This window comes from Myodes glareolus, chromosome 2, assembly GCF_982192425.1.
Source record: "Myodes glareolus chromosome 2, mMyoGla1.1, whole genome shotgun sequence".
In the NCBI taxonomy this organism is placed as follows: domain Eukaryota; kingdom Metazoa; phylum Chordata; class Mammalia; order Rodentia; family Cricetidae; genus Myodes; species Myodes glareolus.
The window spans coordinates 62,839,009-62,866,585 of NC_142027.1; the positions used below are offsets into that span (position 1 = coordinate 62,839,009).

At 44.2% G+C, this 27,577-nt stretch overlaps 1 protein-coding gene across 2 annotated transcripts; it reads right to left on the reverse strand.

Annotated features, from left to right (window-relative positions):
• Window positions 1-862: 862 nt before the first annotated feature.
• Nfkbiz (NFKB inhibitor zeta) lies at window positions 863-27,577 on the reverse strand. 2 transcript variants are annotated; one of them, XM_048454288.3, is made up of 13 exons: window positions 27,403-27,577; window positions 25,511-25,586; window positions 8,661-8,794; window positions 8,088-8,118; window positions 7,859-7,968; window positions 6,880-7,685; window positions 6,167-6,272; window positions 5,652-5,798; window positions 5,396-5,459; window positions 4,954-5,123; window positions 3,818-3,928; window positions 3,530-3,697; window positions 863-2,208 (listed from the first exon to the last, which is right to left on the reverse strand). In XM_048454288.3, the coding sequence occupies exons 3-13, from the start codon at window positions 8,781-8,783 to the stop codon at window positions 2,155-2,157; spliced, it is 1,890 nt and encodes a 629-aa protein (XP_048310245.1). In that variant the 5' UTR covers window positions 8,784-8,794; window positions 25,511-25,586; window positions 27,403-27,577; the 3' UTR covers window positions 863-2,154. The 2 variants fall into 2 exon arrangements, with proteins under 2 accessions (XP_048310245.1, XP_087756887.1); XM_087900761.1 differs by lacking the exons at window positions 25,511-25,586; window positions 27,403-27,577 and adding an exon at window positions 10,901-11,278.

Genomic DNA, 27,577 nt, shown 5'->3' on the forward strand with positions numbered 1-27,577 from the left:
CACACACACACACACACACACACACACGTAAATAAAATAAATGTGCCCCCAGCATGAACTGCCCATGCTGCTGCACAGATGGGACCCCTTCCCCTAGTCTTCCCCAACCTTCCCAAGACCCTGAGGCCACATGCAATGGGGGAAGAAATACAAACTGGTTGGGAGAAATTATTGAATAGCCAGGTGAAGTCTCATTGACACTCCTACTACCCCCTTCTGTGAGGGGAGGTCAAGTCAATACGCTCAGCTGTGACCATCTTTTATCACAAACAGGCATTGCTGAATTCGTGAAGATGGTTGCAGCTGATCGGAGGGCAACCCTGTGCAATATATGCTTCTATACATTTCCCAGGAAAAGAACTCATGACTTCCATCAGGACTGTCCTGAGACTGGTGTCCCTAGGATACACGTGCAGCAGCTGAAATGTTGGGGAAGGGAAGAACTCCCACCTGGTACTGTCCTGAGACTGGCGTACCTCTCAGGACGACCCTGGCAATGCCCACACTGTATCCTATGCTCACTCATCTCTCAGCCTTTTTAACCATATAAGCTCCTGAGTCGCCAACAACATCTATTATTAAATTTTGTAGTTTCAGAACTTAAATCTTTTACTCATGAACACAGCAAGCCATTTTGATATTAAAAGGCATGTAACTTCAGGAAACATGTTCGCAATAAAAAATAATTCAGAGATACAAAAGATAGGTAATGTGTGCCATTAATAATACTTTCTCTAGGTTGGGAATATAGCTCAATAGTTAGAGTTTGCCTAGCATGCACAAGAGACGATCTTCAGCAGTGGAAAAATAGTAGTTTTCAACCAACACACACAAATAAGGCACCAAGAAAAGGAAATGAATATTATAAGACAACATGAGTTTATTAATGTTCATTTAAACCTATGCATGAGTTTTGTCAGTGAGTGGCCTGAGTCATTCCACCTTACAGATGCCAAGTGACTGAATCAAACTTCTGTCCATAAGATATGCTGAATCAAACAACATGAACAATCCAATTCAAAAGATCTCTTTTTACAAAAAAGAACAATACTTAGCTACAAAGATAAGTTAGTCAATTAAAAGACATCATTTTAATGGGTCATATTTATCACAAATAATCAGTATACAATCAAAGCTAAATTTATTCTTCCAGGTATATCAAACATAGGCAAAATAATGTTAAAAGAATTGACATTCCTAAAAGGTAAAACATTTTTATCAAGAGCATAAACACCACAGCATATTTTTACTATTTGACAACAGAAAACAAGAAACTTTGTTTCGATGTTTAATTTGTGTAATTACTGTTAAGGACAAACAAAAACTTCAACAACCTGTACAAATCACAAATTCTAAGAGGTGATTCATAAAAAGGGTCTCTCTAAGAACATGACATACAAATATGTCTCTTTCCAATGCAAAACAGAGCAACTTTGGGACCCACTCCCCAAGTGCTTTATCTGTGAAAACAACAGTTGGGTGATCACACAATAAAAATTGTTCTGAGTGTGCAAAATTTTAAAGGTGGTAACGATTCACTAGCTCTTCTCTATTTTATTGACTTACACACTTCAAATGTCCATGTTACCAATCAAATATGTACAGCATATTAAAGGTAAACATAACAATTATATACAGCTGCAAAGAGTACATCCTAACCACAGAGGCCTCTCTCATCTAGTGCAGGGTGACGGTATTAACCGCCAGATTCTGCATCAGACCAAAGAAGCATCAACAGTACATCCAAATTTCTTGTCCCCTTTCAAACGCTTTCAATTTTTCTTTTCATGTTTCCAGTCCACGAAACTGGCAATAGCCACGTGAGCAATGCTTTATGCCACAAATCAAGTCTTTTCCCATGAGTCTTTTCCTGCCCCAAATCTACTGTTTATTGAACGCAGTTTTACCATTCAGATCAAATTCAGATGTATAGATCCCAGATACCTGGGTATGAAATATGCAAATCTGCCAAGAAAATTAAATATTTGTCTTCTTTTCTTTTAATGTAATCCACTATATAATAGTGAACTAAAAGTGCTTGTTTCATAGAAACAACTTACATTTGCCAGTACAGGGCAAATGGTCTATGTACAGATACATCAGGACTGCCTAACTGACAGTGAGTGTTGCTGGCCAGGCTCCACGCCAAGGGAGCTAGTATGGTGGTGCTCGCTGCTGAATGGACTTCCCCTTCAGGATACGTCGGATCTGGAAGAGGAACGGAAGGTGGAGTTTATTTCTCACGGATCAAAGTGTTACACTTCCTCCAGAGTTTCTCTCCTCTCACACACCCTCTACAAGGTCCCTAACTTGTCAGCATAGCTGAGTCAACTCGTCAGCCCCAAGGGTTTTAAAATGACAACTTTCACAGCTTATTTCGAGTTTCTTGTAATGACTGTTGAGGGTAAAGACAGTAGAGCATTTCCATTACAATTGAAAGTCAGCAACTGAAATAGGCCTATATTCCTCTGCTCATCTTCACCACTAGTGCCTGTGAGAAGATCTACTTCGTGGCAGGAACTGTGGCGAATTAGACAATCTCACTTATCAGGAAGCCAGCGTTCAGTAACAAGAGCGCAAAGTCCCCATGACACACTCAAGTACATCTCAATGACTCCCGAGTCAAAACAGTGGCCAGAATCCCCAAATGTTAAAGCAACTGTGTGTAACTCCATGGGTCCAAGAAGGAAACCTGCCCAGTGACCGCAGCCTAACGATGAAGGAGAGAAGCCCTCTTCGTGACAGTACACACAATACTGAAGGAACAATGACAGAACTCCAAGAACAGTAAGTGAAGAGCCTCCAGCAATGACCTGGAACACCGCTGTGTGAACGTCACAAGAAGCAGCAAATACTGGGCTTGGGAGCTGCCATTAACCAACTAACCATGTCCGCTCTACGCACTAATTTCTTTTTTCTGCGAAGCCTTACTGAAAAAGCTTACTGAAAAGGCTTTTGTATTTTTAAATGACATAACACACATGAAAACTTCTACAAACTACCAAGTGTCTATGCTCCAAAGAGCTCCACAGACAAGAATTGTCAGAACATTTTGGTTCTGATGACAGCTAGGAACCAAAGAAAAAGCTAACCTGCATAAATTAATTTATAATTAATCATGTATGCAATCACCTATCCACAACTACCCATCGCCCTGATTCCCTCTGGGCGAAAAGATGATCATAAAAAAAAAATAATTTCTTAAATGATTAAGTTCTTATGGAGGAAAGTTTACTCATGGGAAACTATTCAACGCCTAAAGATAAAATAAAACCATACTCAATAAGCATAGCGTAATTTTAACATGTTCTAGGCTCAATTTCCTATGGAGGACCAGTTAATAGGCAGAATTACAAAAACTGGTATACACTAAGTATTTAATACCTGTGCCTGAACCACTTCAAACACTCCATTTCAAAACAGCCTACCTACAGAGCATCAGCTGGCCTTTGCCCTGCACAACCTCCTCCCTCTTTATATTTCAGACCAAAGGGCCTAAAGGCATTTCCACGCCTCCGATGGCCCTCACCTGTTCTCCCACAGGGCCATCAGGAACCAAATGCACAGGCTGCTCGTTCTCCAAGTTCCGAGTACTTGGGTCTGCTCCCTTCCTCATCAGCAGACGGACCGCGTCCAACTGTGTCACCCGATACTGCAGGCTGGCAGCGACGTGGAGGGCGGTGTTTCCATTGTAAGCCTGAAAACAAAGAAGCAAAATGACACTCGTCAGGAAGGGGAAACTCTGCAAAAGGAGCTCAGAACTTGAAGGTGGGAAGGTCATTCCAGCGCCGGCAGAACCGAGGCTTTCTAAAATTACCTTCGCATTCACAAAAGACAGGCAACTGGGCAACTCCAAAAAGAGGCGAATGAGCTCCAGATTTGCTTCTTCGGCTGCCAAATGCAGGGCTGTGCGGCCACTTTTACGATCCTTGTGAAGGCAAGAAAGGAAGAGTAAGAATCCAGACGCCATGCTTTACACAGTCTCTGCTCTTCGTCCTCTCAAATGTCCGAAGAGGCTTTAAAGACTGCTTCAGATGCGTCCTCCAGCCTCCCTGAAGCCCAAGTTAAAGGGAATCTCCTATTCCTCTTGTATTCCCAATTAATTTGTCTATCTGATTCTTATCACATTCTACTCACACAGAGTAATCACTAAAATGTAGAAATATAAAAGACTACTTTTTTATGTGCTATATCAAAGTCCACTTATTACATATTCCTGTGTTTCCCGACTTGGTGGCCACCATGTAGAGCTATGGGGGGAATAGCAAGCTCCACAGGGACCCACGTGGGCATCTGTATCCCCAACATACTTAACACAGTGTTTTATGACACAGAAGATAATTAGGAAATAACCTCCAGACTTAAAAAGAACGTTTTCCAGTTTAACATGGGCCAGGGAAATGGCTCAGGGTGTGAGGTGCCTGCTGCTGATCCTAAGAGTTGAGCTGAGTCCCAGGGCTCACAGTGGAAGGAGAGAACCAACTCCTGCGGACTGTCCCTCTGACCTCCACGTGGACCCAGACACATGCGTCCACAAAACAAAAATCTAACAAAACTAATTTAAAAAAAAAAAAAAGAAAACTTTAAAAAGGCAAATTCCCCATTTCCCAAAGCACCATCTTTACGGTCAGCACATAAAAACAGAAGCCAAAGTAACATCAATCTCCAACTTCGTTGAACTTTTAAACAAAGGTTAATTTATTTCACAGCCCTAAATGACTTGTTTGTTTATTTGTTTGGGTAACCCACAGATTAAAAAGAAATTGAGAAAGCGGATTAAGGGATCTTTTCAAGGCTAAAGTTCTTAACTACAGGTACAAAACTTCTTCACTCCGCCAAGTTAAAAATGAGAGGCGGGGTGAGGAAGTAGTTCCAATCTGCTTCCTTGTGCTTGCAAGCCTGGCCTAGGCCACACACACGCCTCTCCCACCCTGCCTTCTTCTGTGACGTTACCTTCGCCTCCACTGAAGCTCCCATCTGAATCAGACACTTAATGGTGTCAACCAGACTCTTATTCTTTAGTAAAAGATCCTGCACTTCTGGTGAATGAGGCTGTTGGTTCCTCTGCAGTTCATGCACCACAGCGTTGTGAGCCACCACCGCACAATGGAGGGGAGTCAGGCCTGGGAAAAGGGTACACGAGAAGTCAAGACCCCCATGAAGTCTCTTGGTCACTACAGTTACTCTAAAGATGGCTCCTTGTTTCACTTCAGATGGTCCCTCTGAAACCTAGTGAAGTAGTCTGTATGTAGCTAGGCAGTTTAAATGCCAATTTCACCTATGAAGCATTTAGTTTTATTTACTTCCTCCTTTCTTAGTGTGATACTGAATATTCTCAGCATCCCTGTGCCCATTTCCCATGTGGTGCTTTATCCGACAAAGCACTGGTGCTTACCGTCATAGTTAGTTGCCTCGAGATCCACAAACTGATTGCTCCTCATTGCTCCCTTCTGGATTGCCTGCAAAGTTGTAAGACACACGCCTGTTATCCAAGGGCAAGGCACACACATAGTCACTTACTAGCGTGCTAACAGACTCCAAAATAATAAATCGACTCCAAACAGATTATTTTAACAAGCAGCCTACATGCAACTTCTCACAGCCAAGCCTTTGGTGCCGCAGTGATGAAAGCCGGCTTTCTGGCCTCTTACCTGGAGCACCTGGGAGTGGCCCTTCTCTGCGCACACGTGCAGAGGTGTTCTTCCCCAGCAGTCTGTGGTGTTCACCTGGGCACCAAGGTTCACCAGATCCTGCACAATGAGGTGCTGGTTGGCAGCTACGGCCACCTGAAAGGCACTCTGTGGACATTTAAAGAAAGACGTTTTTGAAACCTATTAACACTATCATAACAAGGAATAGGAAACTAAACGATGGCTGAGGGGAATGTCCACACCAAGAAAACAAGTCTATTAATAAACAACCAAATACAGCAAGATAAGGAAACTAAAATAAGCTTAGGGCGTGGCTTAATTCTACACAATCTTTGGTCAAACAACTACAAAGGGAACATTAATAACTTCTAGGCTGACGGTGGCAAGAGTCAGTATCTCAAAGTTAATATTAACCGCAGTCTCTTGATTTGGGGCTCTTAAACAGTCTGCGCCTGAGACTGGCTCTCCCCCACTTGGGCACAAGCACGTCTTTGCCATGGCAACGCCCTCCTCACCTGCCCATTGTGCTCTTTCACGTCCAGCATGTGAAGCGCGTTCATCTTCCTTGCGAGAACATAGGAGAGCGCTCGCCTCCCTTGGGCAACAGCGATGTGGAGGAACCTGGAGAAGGGGCGAGAAAAAGAGAGGAATCGCTTGTGACTTCATTAAGCTGAGCTAAGAAGACAAAACCTCCCTTCACCCTATTTCTGATGTATTGATACACTCAAATGAAATGTTACAGAGAAGAATCTGGCTTTTCTGACATGTTGGAAGTCCCTCTGAACTGCAACAGACAGAAGATAAGAGGAGGCAATGCTGAATGCCGTGCTGAACATTTAAAATCTATTATTTTCTTAATACTCATGAGCACATATACTCATATATAATTCTATGACAGAAACAGTAGTAGTCTGTGTGTAATGAAAATACAGGCATGGAGATTTAAGTTAGTTGACCAGAGTCATGAAGACATCAGGACAGAGTGGGATCCAGCTACAGATCAACTTTAATTGATGTTCAGTCATCATCTAATTGTTTCTGCTATAAAGACAGAATCTGCATTAGACTTCAGAACAGGTTATTCACAGAAAGCACAGCTTTTTTAATTTAAGAAAAGAAAGATAAAAGGAACATCCTTTGTCTGTGAACTATCATATGAATATGAACTATCATTGTGCCAACCAATAAGGTTCGACTGGGAAAAGACATGAGAGGAAAGGGTACTCACGTGTCACCATCTGCATCCTTATAGAGAAACTGGTCTTGGGAAATATTTGCCAATTTGCTTTCTTCCTGCTCTACCTGCCACTGAAAAAATGACTTCCCTAGTTGTGTGGTGCTCATTGGGCTTCCCATGATGTTCTGGAGCGACAGGGAAGGGCCTAAAGAGGGCGAGCCAGCATCAGGCACCCCGACGGCCTCGCAGGCATTGTTTGGCATCAGGCTGAAGTTCTGCAGTTGAGTCTCGCTTTGTTGTGGGATGCTGGGGGAAGGCTGAATGGGAGCAGCAATATTCTCAGATTCCCCGTGGCCACTCAGGAGAGAAACAAAACTCTGGCTCGTGCAGAACTGTGGCTCTTGATGATCAAAGAGGTTCGATTCATACTTGGGAGACTGGGATGTACTGGAATAAGAACCGAACTGCAGAGCAGGGTTATGTGGATAGTTCTGGTGCTGCTGTTGCTGCTGCTGCTGCTGTGGCAGCGTCTGCTGCATGTTCTGGGTTTGGGGCGAATACTGGTACATAGAAGCCTGGTCCATCATTTGTGGAGAGCCACCGACTCGGAATGGTTGGTACTTCTGAGGTGCAGAGAAGACGAGTCCTCCATGGAAATCCTGGCACTGGTCTCTTGGGGAGTTCTGGGGTAGCGCAGGGCTCATCCAGCTAACCTGGACAGTGTTTAGAGAGACTGGGCTGCACTCGTTCTTGATGTTTATAATGTTCTGAAGCAGGTCAGTGCTGCTGTCCAGCTTGGATTCACCTCGACGGACATCTTCCATGCTCTCCCCCGGTGCAGGCGTTTGAGGTGGTGTCTGGAAAGAACGAGAAAAAAACAAATTTCACAACTGCTAGACGTAGACTCAGTGGTAGGGTACATGACTAGCTTCAATCACGAGCGCCGAAAATAACTTCCTTCAACAGCAGCACCATCCCAGGAATGGTTGCACGGAGTGGAGCATTCGGAGGAAAACAGTGAGATGCTTACCACAAACTGAGTGGCCAGCAGGGCCGGCCGCTTGCCAGCCGGTCCATCAGACAGGGTATCAGTCCCCTTCCTTTTCCCCGCAGCCGACACTGCGCTCTTCAGCTCTGTTCCTAGAGAGAGAATACGCAGTCTGTCATCACCTACTCTACAAATGCCACCTATATCCACACTGAGTCATTTCCCTGCAAAAAACACCAATAAAAACAGGAAGAACCAGAGTAGCTCTTACCTGTGAGTTGCTCAAGGTTCACACTCCGTGTCTATAAGGGAAAAGATTCCAATTTAGTCTGTATAAAATGGTTTCTCACTTAGCAAAAGATTTCTCTCTGCTACCCTGTATAACACACCATAATCTCTGAAAAAAATAAATACTGACAGAACAGCTATCTCCAGGTTTGTCTTCTCTCTCTCTCTCTCTCTCTCTCTCTCTCTCTCTCTCTCTCTCTCTCTCTCTCTCTCCTTTCTCCATTCACTTCTAGCCTAGTCAATCCTGGCCAAGATGAAATTAGTGAGACCATCTGATTCGCTCCTCTCTAATCAAAATGTTCTACTTTTACTGAAGCCTAGGAACTTCCTTGTCCCTAAACTGCTTTCATTTTGTCTGCTCATTAAATTTCTCCTACACCCTTTGCACTGAGCCAAGTGCAAGGACTACAGCAAATAATTAAACAACTACATCCTGTCCTATGAACTCGGGTCATTTATGAAAAACCGCAAGTGACTCACTGGACCTAGGTTAGCGAACACCAGTAACCCTGACAGACTAGCCTTCCACTCGCTCAAAACCAAGGGCCGCCGGTACCTTCAGCTCCTCCGCAGACAGGCTGGGAGTCTTCTGGCTTCGGATATGCAGCAGAAGCTCCTTCACCGAGTTCTTTACACGCACGCCTTGGAAAGGTCCTTTCTGCTGCCTGCCAACCCCCATATGGGGCTCAACTGTTCAAAAGAAAGGGAAACGTCTCAATTCCGTCTCTTCACAGTCCACCACGACAGCACCCCCCCCCCCCCACCAAAGACTGCAGGCTGACGGAGAGGAGAAAGTCCTCCGACAGCAGCCAACTCAAAGCTTTTCCAACATCTCAGTCAATGGAGTCTCAGCAGCAGTACCCAGGACTGCCCAAGGAGTCGGTGTTGTCTGGCAGATTTCCCTACCAGGCACCGTAAGGAGATTAAAGCACTATCAAATGTGGTCCAGGATTCTTGGAGCCAAAAGACAGATATACCCAAGTAAAGCCTCTCTGTCTCTGCGAACTGTTTACTCGTGAAATAGGATCAGAGGTTCTGCCAAGATTGTAGGCTTTTAATTGCTCCTGACTTTGAGAAACCCTTGGAGGAACGGAGTATAAATGAGGCATTTGTAGTTTCTAAAACAGAGTCTTTTATGTTTCTAAAGAAAGTATAAAATATCTTCACTTCATTCACCTAAGAAGGAACAAAACTTCCTCTGAAGAGCTCAAGGTACCAAAGACTTCTTAGTATTTTCTTCAAGAAAGCTGCTTAAGTTCATTTCCACACATACACAGGATTTCCCCCTCACTTAGTGCTCTTAGAATTACGTACATGGGCATTCTCAGTAAAAAGGAAACAGGCAATTCACTTTAAAACTTCAGAGGGCAGTTTAAAATTCACTGTGAGAACAGTGTTGGGCTCCTGGCCGCAACCATGTAACAAGCTCTTGAATAGGAATTGAACACAATATTCAGAAAGTCAGGAAAAGAACAGCTGGTCCATTACTCAGAACAGGAAAAATAAAATGGAGAACAAAGCATAATCTGACCCTCTATATCACAAGTATATGAGACAAACATCTCAGTGATGGGGCAAATCAAATGATCAGATGGTTTTTCTTTTTAAATTCAGGGATTTCGACAAACACCCAAATAGTCAAAATCTAAAGGCATTCCTCTGGAGTGACAAAGAGTTAAAAATTCCATGCCCACGTCACAGGGAGAAAAAAAATGTAGTTTCAGGAATCCCCCGTGGCTTGTGTGGTGCACCAAGAACTCACCAAAAAAAACGGATCAGCCAATGTCAGCAAAGGGCCCAAGGGACCCAGGAAGGGCTGGAAATGCATGTACACCGAACGTTTTATATAGACTATTCACTATGGCTTAAGGCATGTCATTTTAAATTAAAAGTATTTTTTTTTAAAAAAAAAATAAAAGACAACCAAAGTATGGGAGGACAGCAATAAGGAACAGCAAGAAGTCAAAGTCCTTAAAGTATTTTCGATTAGAGCCACAGATGAGAAAATCTAGGCGGTCTTTGAATCTACCCACAGCGGCATCCTGTTTTCCCCCAAATTATGCAATTCGGTTTATGAAGAAAGGAAGCCATGCAACTCGCCACGAAAGAAAGGGCTTCAGTAGCTGTAACTTTTCCATTCTAAGGCACACGGGAAAACAAGACTGCATTATTCTGAGCAGGCCTCTCAAATTCCAATATCCTAAAGTAAGAGCACAGCCTGAATCACTTTTCCGCCCCCAGCGTTTTTCCTTACATCTTGATAAGTGTTTTTTCTTTTATTTATTCCTCTAAATATACTAGGAAAAAGTCGTGGCTTTAAACCCATTTCCCAAAGTTTTATCCTTCACCACTGCGTCTCGCTAACAGAGCTCCAGAAGAAAACTACTGTCTCCATCAGACCCAAATCTCAGTGTAACTCTCAATGGTTGTCGAGCTCGGTGGGGGGGGGGGGGGGGGCGCAGAGAGAGAAGTGAAAAAGTAAAGGGTTATGAGATGAGCGAAAAGGAGAATCCGAGACTCTCAAGTTATTTCCCCAGATTCCAGGGCTCTAGCCAGCGGGGTGCTCGGAGCTCGAGCCCCAAGGCGCCCGACTCCACAGACAGTCAAGGACATCGTGCCCGAATCAAGACAAGACATTTTAGCAGTCACTCAGGACTACTCCGTGTCTGCTCCGCAGCTAAGGAAGTCGCCAGAGCCGCTTAACGACTAGGCGCCCTCTAGTCTGCAGAGCCATGCCCCGTTCTCCCAGGCGTGTGAGCCCCGAATAGAGGGGCGCGGGGTCCCGCGGGTGAGTACCTTGTGGGCGCTCGGCGCGGGCGCCTCCTCTCGGACGGGACTCCACGGCCCCGCAGGAGGACACGGAGGAGGGGGAGGAGAAGTCAGAGGAGTCGGAGCCGGGCGAGCCGGGCGCCGAGGGCACGGTGGACAGGTAGCCCGCGTCGCCGGCACCGGGGGCGGAGGGCGGCGAGGCGCCGTAGAAGTAGGCCAGGTTGAGCGGACTGGTCATGAGGCCGCAGTCGCCGGCCGCGTCCAGCAGCCCCTCTCCGCCGCGGCTGTCGTCCAGCAGCTTGTCCACGATCATGCTCCCAGGCTAGGCGCTCGGGGTCCCCAGACACCTGCGCCACCAACGGGCTGCGCGGCTGGCTGCTGCTAGGCGGCTTGTACGTGCGCGGCCCGAGGCTGCCGGGCTATTTAACTAGCCGCGATCACCGACACCCCCCTTTCCCCCCCACCCTCCGTACCCCGCCCGGCCATTGGCGGCTCCTGGTCCGCCTCCCGCCCCGCCTCCGGATGCGTCTAGTTTCCAGTAAAATGCCCGGGATGAGGCAATGCGCCCTCCGCCCTCGCCCCGCCCTGCCCAACCGGTTGTTTTCCGGCGGCTCACCTGGAAACCCCGGGGAGCACCCGCACCCCGGACCCTATTCCGTGCCAGCTCCAAGCCTCCGCGGCCCGCTAGCCGCACCCCCACAGGTCCAAGCCCCTCAACAGGCCACGTGTGCAGGGGCTGCAAACTCCGGATGCCTGCGGGGAGCCCCGGGCAGCTGCGGGAACGGGTGCGCCCGGTTCCGGGAGTGGGAAGACCGAGCCGTGCGTGCACGCAGCCCTCCGCCCTCGGAGTTCGGTCTCCTCCCGTGCCTCCCAGCACTTTACCCGCCTCCAAACCTGGAAGCTTTTGCCCGCGTTCTTTCGGGCCAGGTCTCCATTTCAGAGCGCTTGAAGTTTTTCCAACTTCATATGTGGGCCATAACTAATTATTATTTTTAGGTGCAGTATTGGAATAAAAAGCAATGTCCACCCTTTCGTCTCCTTCAATACTATAATAAATTCTTCCTTGTCAGGAATATGAATGATGAATACACATACATGCTTATATCTTTTATATTTGTGTGTGTGTGTGTGTGTGTGTGTGTGTGTGTGTGTGTGTGTGTGTGATGTTTTATTCTGCACAACTTTACCTTGTGTCTGATAAACACAGGAATTTTTGATGTTTCTGTCTGGAACACCTTTTTCAATGTTTATATAACTATTGCCGAGAATCCAACTGGTAAAACAAGGAAAGTTTCGGAGGTGGAGGAGCAGGATGAATGATTAAGTCTATCCTTTCGAGTACATTTTTTAACCCGGAGAATAAGGTAAGCAAACATGTTTTTTTTTTAAAAAAAAAAAAAAGACTGTGATAAGCATTATGAGTGATAACAAAGTTCAGTGCACAGTCTAAAGAGAGGATTTTCCCGTGGAGACAGGAGGTCAAGGGGAAAGTCTTCGCAAAGAATGAGGCTTTGAGATGGGCCCTGAAGGATAGGCCCTCAGGGGTTTGCAGAAAATCATCAGCCAAGAATTGCAGCCAGGAGTCGGGGAAGAATTTACCTGCCTCTTAGGACTGCCAAAGGGAAGACAGCATTAAATGTAAAAGGTAACTTTAAGTGGAGCAACTTTCTGGGGCTGGTGAAGGTGCTGGAACTTTGATGCTCACTGAAGAAACGTGGTGGAATCTTTAAGCTGGCAAAATGAATCTAGAAACAGTTTTAGAGGAGACTGAGGGAGTCCAAGGCCAGTAAGAATTAATTGACATTCTCCAAGAAAGATGACCCAAGTAGAGGAAGAAACAGTGGCCAGGGGGGAGGGGAAAATAAACAGGTAAACAACCCTGGCGTGGCAGAAATGCTGAGACCAGCCAGGGTCTATAAGGTATAAGACCAGCCACAGCTCTATAAGGCATAAAGTGAGGATTGAGCATTATTAAAAGTGCGGCTGAAATTAATATCACTGAGCTCTTAGAGTTGGCACTCCTGCTTGTTTTCTGGAAATAAAGATGGGGAAATGACGGGATGTGATTCCCAGACTGACAGCTGTTAGGCCCCTGCTCTGTGCTCAGGCCCGGGAAAAGAACTGTTAAACAGCTTTGAACATGGCCCAGAGCTACATGCCCGCTGGAGTCACTGGCTGCTAAAACACAGCTCAGGCTTGTGAAGGTGCGGGTCAGAACTGTCTCAAACAGCTCGCAGCAGACTTTTCCTGGAACCACTTCCGCACCGGCCAGATTGAGGGCATGTCCCCTGGTGGTAGCCGACAAGAGGGACTGCTGTGGCTGGTGCAGAAGGGACGACGTTGTGACTGGTGAAATACAATCCTTCCTTTGAAGGAAGGCCATGGGTGACCAGTACAAACACCCCTTTTCTAGCTTATAATATAAACTGACTGTCCAGCTCCATCTGAGGGGCCGCCAGTAGACACCCTTTGGTTCTTCCCATTGTTACAACAGGCCCAATTAAAGGTTCTTAAATGGTATTGCCTTTTTATGATGAATTTCTAAGAAGCATACAAAAGCAATGGTTTTCATTGCTGCCATTTTATACAAATCTGTTATAAGACTCTGTTCTAACCCCCCCCCCCCACACACACACACACACTCACTATGTGCCCCTGTTGCCACTGGCTAGATACCTTCTTCTAGGATGTACTCCCTTCTTATTCCATCACCCTCTCTACCTTCAAATCTCATGACCCCTTTTTCTAGCTCCATTACGCACGCGCACACACACACACACACACACACACACACACACACACACTGCATAAAGTTGTTGCAGTGATTAAAATCTCCACTTGTCTAACATGGGTCTGATGCTGTGCTATAACAGGGAGATTAGAAGACCTGTCTCCTCAGGCTTGGATGCACTCTCTGCATCTTAAGGACACTGGAAAGGCGAAAACAACATATCAGAGAGCTGCGTGACTTGTGGAAAAGAGGACTCTACTCCAGAGTGACCTGAGGAAATCCTTTCGCTTGACTTTATAGATGTTAATAATTTACTTTATTGTGCTTTATGCAAGAGAACAGTTTGAACAGTTTTATGGTACCAGTTATGTTGTTATACCATCATCAGACCAATAACTCAAGAATTCTAAAAATAGAACAGAACTTTTAAATGTAAATGTAATAAATTTTCTTAATAACGTAAATAATTTAGAACAGCATTTAATATCTGACATGGAAACACTAGTTACGAAGAGGGTGAGCTATTGTACTATGTTGGCTGAAGAAGTGAACAGGCAAGAAGTCATTAATATCTGGTCACTGATTTTGCTGGCTGCCATTTGTTCTCATCAAACGCTGGTGAGTTGAGCCGTTGTTTGTCACAAAGTACCAATTTCATGTGACAAACTGGATATTCAGACTTTTAATTACTAAATAAATCTGCTGTATCAAAAGAAATGACTATCAGTATTTGTTGACAATGAGAGAATTCAAGTTTTTAATGAAGACTCAGAATTTGAGGCACTCTCTGTCAGATCTCTTGAGTTGGACAGCCTCCCAATAGTTAAAGACTTGTGATCAGGACAGTGGTGATGTTATCAACAGATTTTTAATAATGAAACACACACACACACACATATCATTATAACCATGACAAAGCATTAGAAAATCTGCCTCACTCAACAAACTGTATGTTCGCAGATGAACAAAGCAAGATATTACAAAAATCACCTATGGTTGAAGTGCGAGACAGACCAATGGATTTAACGGATCAGACGTAAAAGTTAGCTCGGGCCTAGTATAACTCAGCGGTAAAGCACTTGCCTAGCATGAGAAAGGCCTTGGGTTCCATCCCCAGAAACACACACACACAAGAATTTCTGAGATCATGGTGTTGCATATCTGCAGTTCCACTGCCGAGAAGGCAAAGGCAGGAAGATGTGGAATTCAAGATCATCCTGACTGTATAGTGAGATCTTAGCTGGTCTCAGCTGCATAATAATATCTCAAAAACAAAATTGTTGATATGTCAATTGGTATTTTTCAAAACTTTCCCATTTGAGGACTTAAAATAAGACTCATGGGTTAAAAATACCTGCTGCTCTTGCAGAGAACACAGATTCAGTTCCCAGAACCCACATGTCAGCTTGCAAGCACCTGGAACGCCAATTCCAAGGGATCTGGCACACTCTTCTGGGCTCCAAGGGCACCAGGCACACACGTGGTGCACAAACATACATAAGTACATACAAGCAAAATACTCATACACATAAAACAAAAAAATTAAGTCTCACAAAGCAAATTTCACACTCACAGTCTCCTTTTGTGGAGTGGAGGTGACGCACCTGTCTCTCCCTGCAGCCGAGGCCGCCCTCGAACTCACCACGTAGACGGAGATAAATTCAAACTTGTGCCATCCTAGTGTCCCTGCCTCTCTAGTGCTGGGTTTAGAGGCATGCGCCATCTTTAAAAAAAATATATTGTATACGTTTGTGGAGTAGCATGTTTCTTCCACACCAAAAGTGTGTAGAACGGAGAGCAGCCTGAAGTGATCAGGCCTCTCTTTTCATTATATGGGACAGGGGGATGGAACCCAAGTCACCAGGCTTGGCAGCAGGCCCTTGGCCTGCCCTGGCATGTGCCATCTTTAACCCCACTTCCTTCTAAATACAGACAAAGCACAGCTGTCGCTCACTGAGTATACAAAGGCATGAATGCCTTATACGACAGAATTTTCATCCACAACTTTTCCTAAGGATATTCTTTATTGTACAGTCCCTAATTCAGAATCTAAAACTTGACATTTTCGGTTAGGGAGAGGGATTTATTGTAGTTGTTGCTTTTTATAGAGACTTCCTCTGAATTTCTACACATAAGGTAGTAGTGTATGCCAGACAAAATACATCAATTATCGAAATGGTTCAGAGCTGAAGAAGAAACCAGCCTCGGTCATGTACAAAACAGACATCACCAATAAAATAATTAAATAATTAGAATGAGAGCCACGGGATACAATCTATACTTTGGCACCCTGATAATGTTAATGCTAGCAGCTACCGAAAGTCCACCATACACTAATTGCTGTGTTAGGTTATTTACACTATCTCTAGGGTAAGTGCTGACTGAAGAATGGTCAAAGACTGAAGCGGAATCAATAGAGTCAATGGTCAGAAACTAAAGTGGCAGTTAATGAGGTCTGGCCAACCTCAGCGCAGGTGAGCAGATAAAAATACAAGCATGCCTGGCTATCGCTAGGAAGAATGCAACCCTGATATCGACAATGAAATCTGAACTTTCTGTTACCAAGAGATACGTGGATTTAATAGTTAATCACAATCACCTGAACTATCACCTCCCCTCTCCTACAAACTGCTTACACTTTCCGTGTACTTTAAGTCAAAAACTGGGGACCACAGGCTCTAAGTTAGACAACGCTTTGTGCAAACTGCTACCTAAGAATGGCTTTTACACTTTTTAATCATTCATCTTAAGTGCCTATTTAAGTACCTACATAACATCCATCTTCTCTCGTGGCCCTCAAAACCTCAAATATTTCTACTTGGTTCACAAAGGTAAAAAAAAAAAAAATTCTACTCTCTGGTTCAAGCAAAGGTGTTTACAGGTGCTGTGGTATGACTAAAAAGCTTGCAAACCCAGTTCTAGCAATTTCCAAGGTCACTGTGTGACCTTGGGCAACTTCCTTAATCTCTGAGTATCAGTTTATGCCCTTAAAAACTGGGAAAAACTATTTAAATCAAATTGCTATGTCACATGAGATAAAGGAGAATGCATTCAATGTGCTGAACATTGCCTAGAAACTGAGCAAATATTGATTCCCTTCTCACTCCTCTACATTATTAGGAGCTGTGAGTGAACTCTCTACTGCTATATCTCAAGCTGCAGTGGGCGAAACAGATGACAGGCAAGACAAAAAGGACCTGTTAGTCATACCTGTGTCTGCGTCTGCAGAGCACACGCACCAACACCCCCGCCCCAAGCATTTTCACGTTTGTGCCACTAAACTGGTCAGGAAGGAGCTGGATGTCTTAAAATACTGTGCTGTTAGATGAAGACATCAGGAAACTTAGAATGAACAGTTCCAGATGATGGGCAAATCTAGGGGCGTCAGCAATTCTGTTCTCCTCTCCGCATCCTTCCATCTTTCCTGTTTCTGGCCGTCATGTCAAATTCCCGCTCCTAAATCTCATTCTAGATTTTACAGGCTTGCCCTGTTACCTACAATATAGAATCTTCATCAGCCTGCACCATCCTTTACAGTGTAGAGTTCCAGAAAAGCCCAACAGAGTCGGGGCAGGGGTGGACAAAAAAGGGTCTGTAAAAGAGCAAAGGACACAAACAAGGTGTCTGGGGGGTTTTGGTTTGGTTTGGTTTGGTTTTATATGTCCAAAGTCTCAGAATCCTTGATCGTGACTCTTGGTCATTTTTCTCCAGGTTCCCAGATGGGTGTGACTTAATCAAATGGAGCCCTGTGCCTAGCATGATCTTCACAGTGGCCTGTGGTTCCAGAAACACTTCCCCAGGGATTCTAATAGTTCCCAAAACCAGAAATTCCCCATCTGTTGGAGCACCCTCATTTAAATTCCTTTATCCAGTAAGTTTAGTCCCATTTATACCACTCAGTGTGCTGATAAGTATGCTATGATAAGAGAACCCAAAGCGGGCTTAAACATACCTTGGATGCTTCCTTAGCGGAGCTGAAGCAAAGGCCTAGCCAACCTAAGGCTGTATCATGGCAACTCTATGGCACCATTCCATACTAGCAGCATTACTGGAGAAACATGTGGACAAGGGTGGCAGACATATTTGTTGTATGTGAATGGGGTGTTGGCAACTACACAGCTACAACAAGCTAGGAATCTAAGTACAAATATAGCAAGTAAAGAGGAAAGAGATCTAGCAGTAACAAAAAAATCCTCAACAAATAACAACAAAACGTAGATGAAAACAGATAATCTAAGAGTAGCCAGATTGCAGAAATAGCTGAATTTCTTAGCCAGAATCACACCTAGTTTCCTACAAGGAAATGAAGTAGCAGAGGGGGATCCCAGGTGATCTTTGCCAGGGGAAGGCACAAGCAAAAACAAAACTAACTTCTCAGGTTGTCTTTTGGTGTGTGCTGTTGTTGACTTATCAAACAGAATTTGTTAAAGAAAAAGACTTCAACAGAAAATAAAAGGCAATATCTGGACTATAGCCAACATAAACCAATCAGTCTATCAGTCACAAAATCTCACCAGTCATAGGTTCGTTCAGTAACTATTTCGGGAGCATACACAGTGCTCTCGACACTCTCCTGGATGGTCTACTGGACAGCACTGAGCAGAAAAGCGGTCTGTGCCCTCGTGGAACTCACATTCCCAGCAGAGACAGACAGCAACCGAACTGCTGCGTAATAGGGGGCAAGCGGTGTGCTGTGCTAGGAATCGAGGTGAAGGGAGCAAGAAGCACCATTTCAGACAGACTGGAAAGCCTTCCCACTGCCCTTCCACTCCTAAACGACCACAAGACCCTTTAACACCTGAGATTTTTATTTTGTTTGGTTTAGTTTTTTGTTGTTGTTTGTTTTATCTTAGGTAGAGAGTCTCACTGTGTAGCCTTGGCTGACCTGGACTCACTATGTATGTAGACTTGGCTGGCCTCTGACTCACAGAGAGTCACCTGCTTCTGCCTTCAGAGTGCTGAAATTAAAGGTGTGGGTCAGACCTGAGACTTCTTAATCTCATTCTTTCTGAGTTTAATAAAGAACGTCACCCAGTCCCACAAGCTCAGTTCTGACCTGAGTTGTCTCCAGGTTGTGGTGCTGGCCTTACCTCTAAACTCTACTCCCGGTTGCCACAAGCATGATTAATAGCTCAACAACAAAACCTATGGGAGACAACTCAGCCAGTAAAGACATGAAGGCCTGAGTTCAATTCCTAGAACATATGTAATGAAATGCCAAGTGCAGTAACACACACATGTGAACACACATGCGTGCATGTGCACACCACACACACACACACAAAGGTGAATAGCACCTGAGACAGGCTACCCAAGACTATCCTCAAGTTTCCACATGCACACACACGCACACTCACACATACGTGAGTGCAGGAAGGAAGGAAGAAAATCAAACTTATTTTCCCTCTTTGCACCAGTATACACATCTCTTTGTGACCTTCAGAGATTGCCTGGTTTGCTGAGAAGACTTGTGCAAGTACAAAGACCTGCGTCCAAATCCACAGCACTCATATAAAAAGTCAGGTCTAGCTGCATGTACCTGCAGCGCTGACATTGGGAGGTAAAGGGAGGGACATCCTGAGAGCATGCTGGCTAGCCAGCCTAGCAGAAATGACCAGTTCTGATTCACTGAGAAACCCTGACAGAAAGCATTTTGACCGACATCGAAAGGAAGACACCTAAAGTCATACTCTGGCCTCTAGGTGTGCATACACCATCCAAATGCATTCATCACACGTACGCCAGGTTTCCAGAAATTTCTAAGCAACTTAACCCTTTGGTGCTCTGCTCCTTCACTCACCATAGTTCTAATAGTTCTTTTCTCCGAAGAGGTCCCTGCCCATCCCCTTTGCACCCATTCTCCCTATCACCTTATTTACAAAGTGGCTCCGGACTCAGGAAATGACTCAGAGTGAATAGGCGCAAGCTGTCAAGCTCGAGGACATGAATTCAATCCCAGGACCCACAGGCTACAGGGAAGAACAGACTCTCAAAAGTTGTCTCCTGACCTTTATGTACACACCATGGCACATACACGCCCACACTCTCACACACACATGCACACACAATAAAAAATGTAATTTTAAATGCTAATAATAGCAACTAGAGAGAATGTGGGGATGCGTCAGGGGGTACAGTGCTTCCTATTCAAGCATAAGGTGCTGAGTTCCATTCCCCAGCAGTCATGTGAAAGAGAGGTACACGGCATACATGTATATGTATATTGTATGTATGTATGTATGTATATTATACCCCCAGCAAAGGAGGCAAAGACAGGCCAATCCTGGGCCTCTCTGCTAGCCAGTCTAGTAGAAATGGTATGCTCCAGGTCAAGTGAGTGACCCCCTACTGAACCCTCCACAGAGACAGAGAAGTGACTGAGGAAGCACCCCTACACACAAATAAATGATTCAACAAACAAAAATAACAGGAAGATTTGGAAGACATTTCTCCTGCTCAGCTGCTGAACCCAATGACAGAGTCCAGGTCAAACCAATCACCTCAGCCCGGCTTCACATCCTCTAAGGTATAGCCCCATCAAACCTACCATTCCAGCCGTTCATAGTCTGAACTGTGCCCTCACTGAATGTAGATGCCCTAAACACTGGGATTTCAAAACGCAAAACGAGACTACATTTGGAGGTAGGCTCTGCAAGAGAGGAGTTAAAGTGAGGTCAAAAGGAACCTTACAGCAGTTCATTTAACTGATTTCATAACTGATACATATGATACACAAGGAGCAATGGCCCTGTGTGGACACATCCAGAAGGGCCCATGTACAAGTCCAGGAAAGAAGCCACGGGAGAAGTCAAACTTGCTGGGCGTGTGTGTGTACATATATATGAATGCACCTATGAATACAGATATGAATAGAGGCCAGAGGCTCAGTCTTGATGTCATTCCTCAGGCACCGTACACCTTGGATTTTTTATTTGTTTGTTTTGTATTTTGAGATAGGAGCTCTCTTTGGCCTAGAGCTCACAGAATGGGCTAGGCAAGCTGACCAGTAAGTCTCAGGGATCAACCTGCCTCTACCTCTTTATGATAGGATTACAGTCATGACCACCACGTGGAAGATTCCTTTACACTGTATGAATTTATGTTGCTGTGATTGGTTTAATAAAGAAACTGGATGGCCAATAGCTGGACAGAATAAGGTTAGGCAGGAGAACCAGACAGAGGATGCTGGGAGGAAGAAGGGTGGAGTCTGAGGAGTTGAGAGCTGCTGCAGAAAGAAACAAGATGAACATGCAATGTTGAAAGAAGGTACCGCCATGTGGCAGAGGGTGGATAAATAAAAAAAAAATTCAGGCTAATTCAAAATGTAAGAGTTAGCTAGTAACAAGCCTGAGCTATCTGCCAAGCATTTATAATTAATATTAAGTCTCTGTGCATTTATTTTGGAGTCAGCCTACACTACCATGCCCAGGTTTTTTTTTTCTTTCTTTTCTTTTTTTTAAGCATGGGTTCTGGGGATCAAACACAGGTCCACATACTTATGCAGCAAGCGTTTTACAAACTGAGCTATCTCTAGAACCCTAAACTTCTATTTTTTTTTTATGCAGCTAAGTTTGGGAATACATCACTATAACAACTCTAGCAAACTAATACTTGATTGCAGTATATTTATATCCTCATGGTCGGCGTTGGGAAAGGCACATTAGTTCTTGCTGCAAGCTTTTATCCATGCTAACGTTCTTGCCTGTGATACTTTTCATCCTTTGAAATCACAGGGTGTTCAGGTAAAGCAAACTTTGTTCCAAATCCCATCCAGTCACTTAGTAGCCATCTACCATTGACTGTCTCCTCTGGGACCCTTTCTCACCTCAAAATGGGTACTTAACTATTTTTGGCCAATGTGTTGATATACATGATATGCTTAGCACACCAATGATGGTAATTTTATTATTGTTATTATTATTATTCAAATCTGTATTTACTACTTGAGAGTTAAATATTTGACACTTGGTAGTTAAATATTCTGATATCTTTGGCTCACCAACCCACCTTGAAGAAAGCATAAGGAAAGAGGACAATCTTGAAGTCAGGTTTGGAGCCCCCTTCCCACAGGGCTTCAGCTGCCTGAGAAGAATGAAGAGTTGGTGTGACAAGCCACGGGGAGTTTCTAAGCAAAGTGAAATATCAGAGGTGCCAGCTGTGTGCATGTGGGTAAGGGGGACACTGCAACAGTCAAGGTCATGAACATCTGGCCTGTAGCGGTACCCACAGAATAAAAAGGGGGTGCTATTTAGGGAAATGATTCAGAAGTATAACCCATAGGGCTAGAAATGAACCAAAAACCAGAGAACGGACAGAGACAGACCACTGCAAGGCTGACCGTGCAGAGTGACGTCATGAACAGAATTAAGGAAGCCAGTGGGAGAATAGGAGGAGTCTGTGTTTCCTGTTCTGCTGCTGGCCTGCATCTCACCTCTTCTCTGCAACTGATGAGAGCAGTCACTCACCGCCCCATCAACCTCAAGGAGGCATCCCACAGTCCGTTCGCCAGGCATAAACAGGAACCTTTACAAAAGGTTACTTACCGTCTAAAAAGGGGCTGCCCCAAAGTGAAATACCAAAACCTTTGGAACTTAGACAACAGAAGTATAGAATGTGGTCCCTGAATATTGCTGCCACATTGTACCTCCTGAGTGACAAGCCAGCTGTTATCTGTCACCATGCCCTAGATATTTAATTAGTGTTGCGTGTAAGGATCCCTCTTATCTTAATGCTGGACGCTGTTCAACACCACAAGTAAACAAACAAAACTGTTTTCCTTGGTTGTTCAAGAGATAGAGAACTCTGGCCCAGGACAACCTTAGTGGGCTTTGCTCCTCCCGCCTCCGCCACCTTGGATCAAGTTCCTCTGACGTGACACTAGTTATCTCAAGGGTAAATTCAGTAGCTTGGCCCAGAAAACTGCAATTTCAGTTTCCTCTAACCCTTGCTTCCATCTCAGATTGATTCACCTTCTGGCCCTTAGCAGAGATAAGAAACTGAAGGTCTTTGCAGCTTTCCTGACGGCTTTCCAGACAATCATTGAAAAGAGAAAGTGAATCGTCTCCACTGCCTTTTACATGACGGAGTATTTATTAAACCAAAGATCCTAGAGCAACTGTGTGTTATGATGTGGAGATGAGGGGTTGGAGGCAAAAAACGGAGGAAGGTGAAGTCAGGGCCACCCAATTTCCATCCTCTAGGATGGGACTTCTTCATTCATCTTCAGTCACAGGCCAAGTCGCCACATCTGTGAGTCGCCTTATAGCTCTGGCCCTTTTAAATCTTGGGGAAACCTCCCAAGGGTTCCTAGGAATTTGAAATTGCATGACCAGTGATCCAAATGTTTTAAAGGATACAAGGTATATGAAATCCAGCACATTGCCCAAGTGGTTGTCACAGGCTCGATTTCCAGCCATGTACTTGTTTCTAAAGTCCAGGTAACCGCTGAGGAAGGTTTTTGTATCAACCACCACGGCGTTGGATTCGGAATCCCTGGCAGATTCTGTACTCTCACCTTGGTTCTTGAGCCTTGGCTGACACTTGTGGCACACATACTCACTCACTCTACTCAGCCAAACACTGCAAAATACGTCAGGAAGAAATGGGCAGAGCTGTCAAAACAGTTCTGTGGGTAAAGGCACTTGTCACCAAACCCAAGGAGCTTAGCTTGAGCCCCAGAACCCCCATGGTAAAAGGCGAGCACTGAATCCCACAGGTGTCCTCAGACCTAAACACACACACACACACACACACACACACACACACACACATACACACACAAAGACAAACACACATGAGGGGGCAGAGGCAGGTAGATCTCTATGAGTTCAAAACCAGCCTAATCTACAGAGCAAGTTCCAGGACAGGCTCCAAAGAGACACAGAGAAACCCTGTCTCAAAAAACTAAACATACACACAGGCAGACAACAATAATTCCAGTTCAGATTTAAAAATCATATACAAAATTACCATATGATCTGGTAATTTGACTTCTGGGTAGCCAACCAAAAGTGCTTAAAGCAAAGACTTAAACACATACTTGTCTACACAGGCTCAAAGTATAAAGCTCATAACTTTGATGTCATCTGTAATTTTATCATCATAGTTTTAAAATATTTTTGAAATATTTAAAGACAGAAGAAAAATTTTCCAATGGAAAAAAGAAGACAAATAGAAAGAGTTCCTTCTTTGGCAGCCAGTAGTTTTAAAATTCTTGGCAATGATGGAGACAGAAAAGACACAAAGAGACAAGCAACCAGAGAAAAGCTATGAACGTCATTTGAATGAGTGCACGTAGAGCATTTACAGCGGGGCATTTCAATGGTTTTTGCACCTCTGTGTGGCCTGTAGAAAGTTTCTCACACATTTCTTTTCTAAACATCCTCTCAGGAGCATTAGGCTCTGCAGACATTCTGTGCACTGATCTGCATGCCATGGCCCCGTGCAAGGCACCCGGATGACAGTGCACTGTAATAGCTTAAGGGTTTCCCCGCCAAGAACCCATACTTGCCCTCTTGGGGTGATGCTACCCACTCTGAGAATGCACAATTTATAGCATGAACCCCTTTCCATTGGGTGCTGCTATTCAAGAAGCAAAACTTAACCAAAAGAAGCAGAGGGTCTCAGAGTGGAATTGAATTCCACCATGCATTTTGTTCTTAGCTATCCAAGTAGATTTATTTTTATTCCTCCACTCTAGGGATACCACAGGGCCTGTAGGAAATGCAGGCTGGAAAGGGACTGTGAAACATTCTACGAAATAATCAGGAAGAGCAAATATGCAAATGCTTTCTGGAAGCTACCTATGAAAGCAGATATTTCGGCTAGCTTATTAGCTCACTCTGAAACATGGACAGTGGGTTTTCACAAGGCTCTCTTCTTCAGAGGCAGCAGCAGCTGACCTTTGTGGGGGACGGGGAGGAAATGTGCTCCCAAAGTTTATCTTTCCAACATGGAGACAAAGGTCCTGAGTAGGCAAAAGGAAATGGGTAACAGGATACCCATTCCTACGTCTGCTATTGTTTCCGAAAAGGACATAGAAAGTAAATGGCCAGCTCTTTCCAAAACCTTAGACCGTCCACTCCTGTGACTCCAGTCTTTGAAATTCAAAGCACTTTGCTGTGGCCTTTTTCAAATGTGTATTATCATGGTGGATATCAAGCAAAGCTATCAGTTAACTACAAACAGGGAGTAAGTGGTAGGCAATACTCAGCCCAAGATGTAGAAGGGTCGTTGGGAGAAAACTGGCCTCTCCCGCTGGCACATTTGTATAACTAGTCTGGTGGCAAATCTAGAGTCTACCACTTAATACTATCTGGGAGACTCTGAGCCAGCTGCTCAGTTCTCTTGAGTCTATGAAATATGGCTGAGTACCAGGCACCTCAAATGCAAATGTGAGGAAAATCACCTGCTCAAACAAGTGTTTATAAATATTAATTTCAAGTCCCGTATTTAGTCAAATACTCAGTCAAATACTTGGGCCCTCAACAGTTCCAAACTGAAGGGACATGAAGTATTTTCTTTAATCAGAAGCCACAAATGAGAGCTCAAATGATCCTCTTCACCTACCCTTGGCAGACATGATGCTGTCTGAGCCCAGGAAAGATTTCATAATTCTGAAACTGTCCATCAAAAGAGGGCTCTATTTCCTCTTAGATGGGCCCATAGCCTCCTTCCATGAAAATCAACAGAAATTCAATATGTTGTTTCAAAGCAATGCCAAACCACCAAAAACTTTTGATTCATAAATCACAGTTACCTACTTGTGAGTAAACTTCAAACACTGGTTAAATTGAGAGCGGTGCAAACCTCAGCTCTGAACAAAACTCCCCATTTCCCCTTCTGACAACACCATCCGAAGGCACAAGTAATGTATAGATCCCACTTAGAAATGATCACCCTCTCACCCTCAGGAGTTCAGCATCAGGCCAAGGAGATCGAAAGATGAAGTTCAAGATGGACCTCTGAATCTTCTTAGTAAAGCTGAGGGGACAGATCAAGAGGCCTCCAGGTGAGTGTCAATCATTAACCAAGAGGAAATAGTCTTTAGGGGCGATTGGTGGTTGCTCTCTGAACAACCAGAAAGCCTTCCTGGAGACCATGCTCCCGGGAGCCTACAGCTTTTGGGAAGATTGGTTTCTGTGTTCTATGAACAGGATCTCTTTGGGGGACAAAGTAAAGAACAGGTGTCCCTCTTTCCCTTTATGAACCATCTTACTCACTGTTATGCTGACCCTGACCCTACATGTACGCAAGGTGGAATGCCACCAGCGCACAACCACTCCGTGCTGTGCACTGACCGCCTACACTGACTCATCCTAGAATGACTTCTGTCCCTTCAGAGCTTGTCACCTGTCCCCTGCCCAGCTGTGTCCCTACCCCACGAAATGTTAGAGAGATGGTAGAGGGAGTAGAAGGCACACGGTATCCTCAAGCCCAATAAAACACGTTTGCATGACACGTGATTTAAGCTTTTCTGTATCAGGGATAACGAAGGGCAGTGACTGGGATTAGAAATCTTTCTATTGTGTTATCCAAGCAACCTATTGACTAACAATATTTCCCAACCTTCCTAATGCTGTGACCCTTTAATACAGTTCTCATGTTGTGGTGACCCCCGACCATTTTTATTAAAGAAATTATTTTCTTTGCTACTTCATAACTGTAGTTTTGCTACTGTTATGAATCATAATGTAAACATCTCACATGTGAGTATCTAATATGCGGCCCCTGTGAAAGGGCCATTCGACTCCTGCAAAGGGGTCTCAACCCACATTTTGAGAACCCCTGGACTAAGAGAAGCAAAAAACATTCCACCCAACCAGGCACTGTATTTCTTTAGATACTAGATTCAGTTGAAAATGTATATATTGCCAAGTGCTAAAGATTTACATAATGAATGTCACATCCTTTTTGAGCCAACCCCTTTGTCTATTATAGTCAGTTCACTAAGGCCCATGTAAGAATCTCTAATCCATTCCATCTAGAAACATGCTGTCACTTGGACAAAAACTTTTAAACACTTCAGATAGATTATTATGACCCTGCAGGTTCTACCACACCATCAAATCAATGGTTTCTCTCACTCATAAAATTTAAATTTATAGAAGTCATATAAGAATTACCTAGGGTATGCTATAAAAATATTTCAATCTACTCAGATATATTTTTTATGAAGATGCAGTTTCATGTTTTCCCTTGGTGAGAAAATATACCTTTAAACCCACCCATCAAACTTTCTGGAAAATTTCCACCTTAGGGTACCAACATTCTTCATCACTGGCTAAAGATAAATTCATACATTAGAGTTCCAAGGTCTTCATCAACCATCATATGCTCCCTCCACCAGCATCTTAGTTCTTTGTGTGCCTTTAAGGCAAACAGATATAATTTACACTAGTACCAAAATATTAAAACATCCTGGATCCCACCCTCCAAAAACAAACAAAAAACTGTCCTAAAATATTTTGCCACAAAGCAAATATTATTATTTAAATAGCAGACAGCTCCCAAAGAAAGAATATGGAAAAGGAACTGATTGAGGTCAGTTTATCACTTAAGAAACCTTTTCATGGGCTGGAGAGATGGTTCAGCGATTAAGAACACTGCCTGCTCTTCCAGAAGTCCTGAGTTCAAGTCCTAGTAACTATATGGTGGCTCACAAGCATCCACAGTAGGATCTGATGCCCTTTTCTGGCTTATAAAAGCGTACGTTTAGATATAGCACTCATAAACATTGAACAAATAAATCCTAAAACAAATACCCTTTCATATTAAATGTCAAATAATGAAAGTATACCTTTGTGTTTGAAGATTCAAGTCACACAAATACGTAAAAGCAAATCAACCGTTTCCAACTGTAAGCAGCGATAATGCCCCAGTACGTGAGAGCATCAGAAGGTTGATCGGCTTCCTTTTGAGGTTACATGATAAGGAGCAGTTAAGCAGCCCCTTTCTCTAGAGCTCGCCGTCTG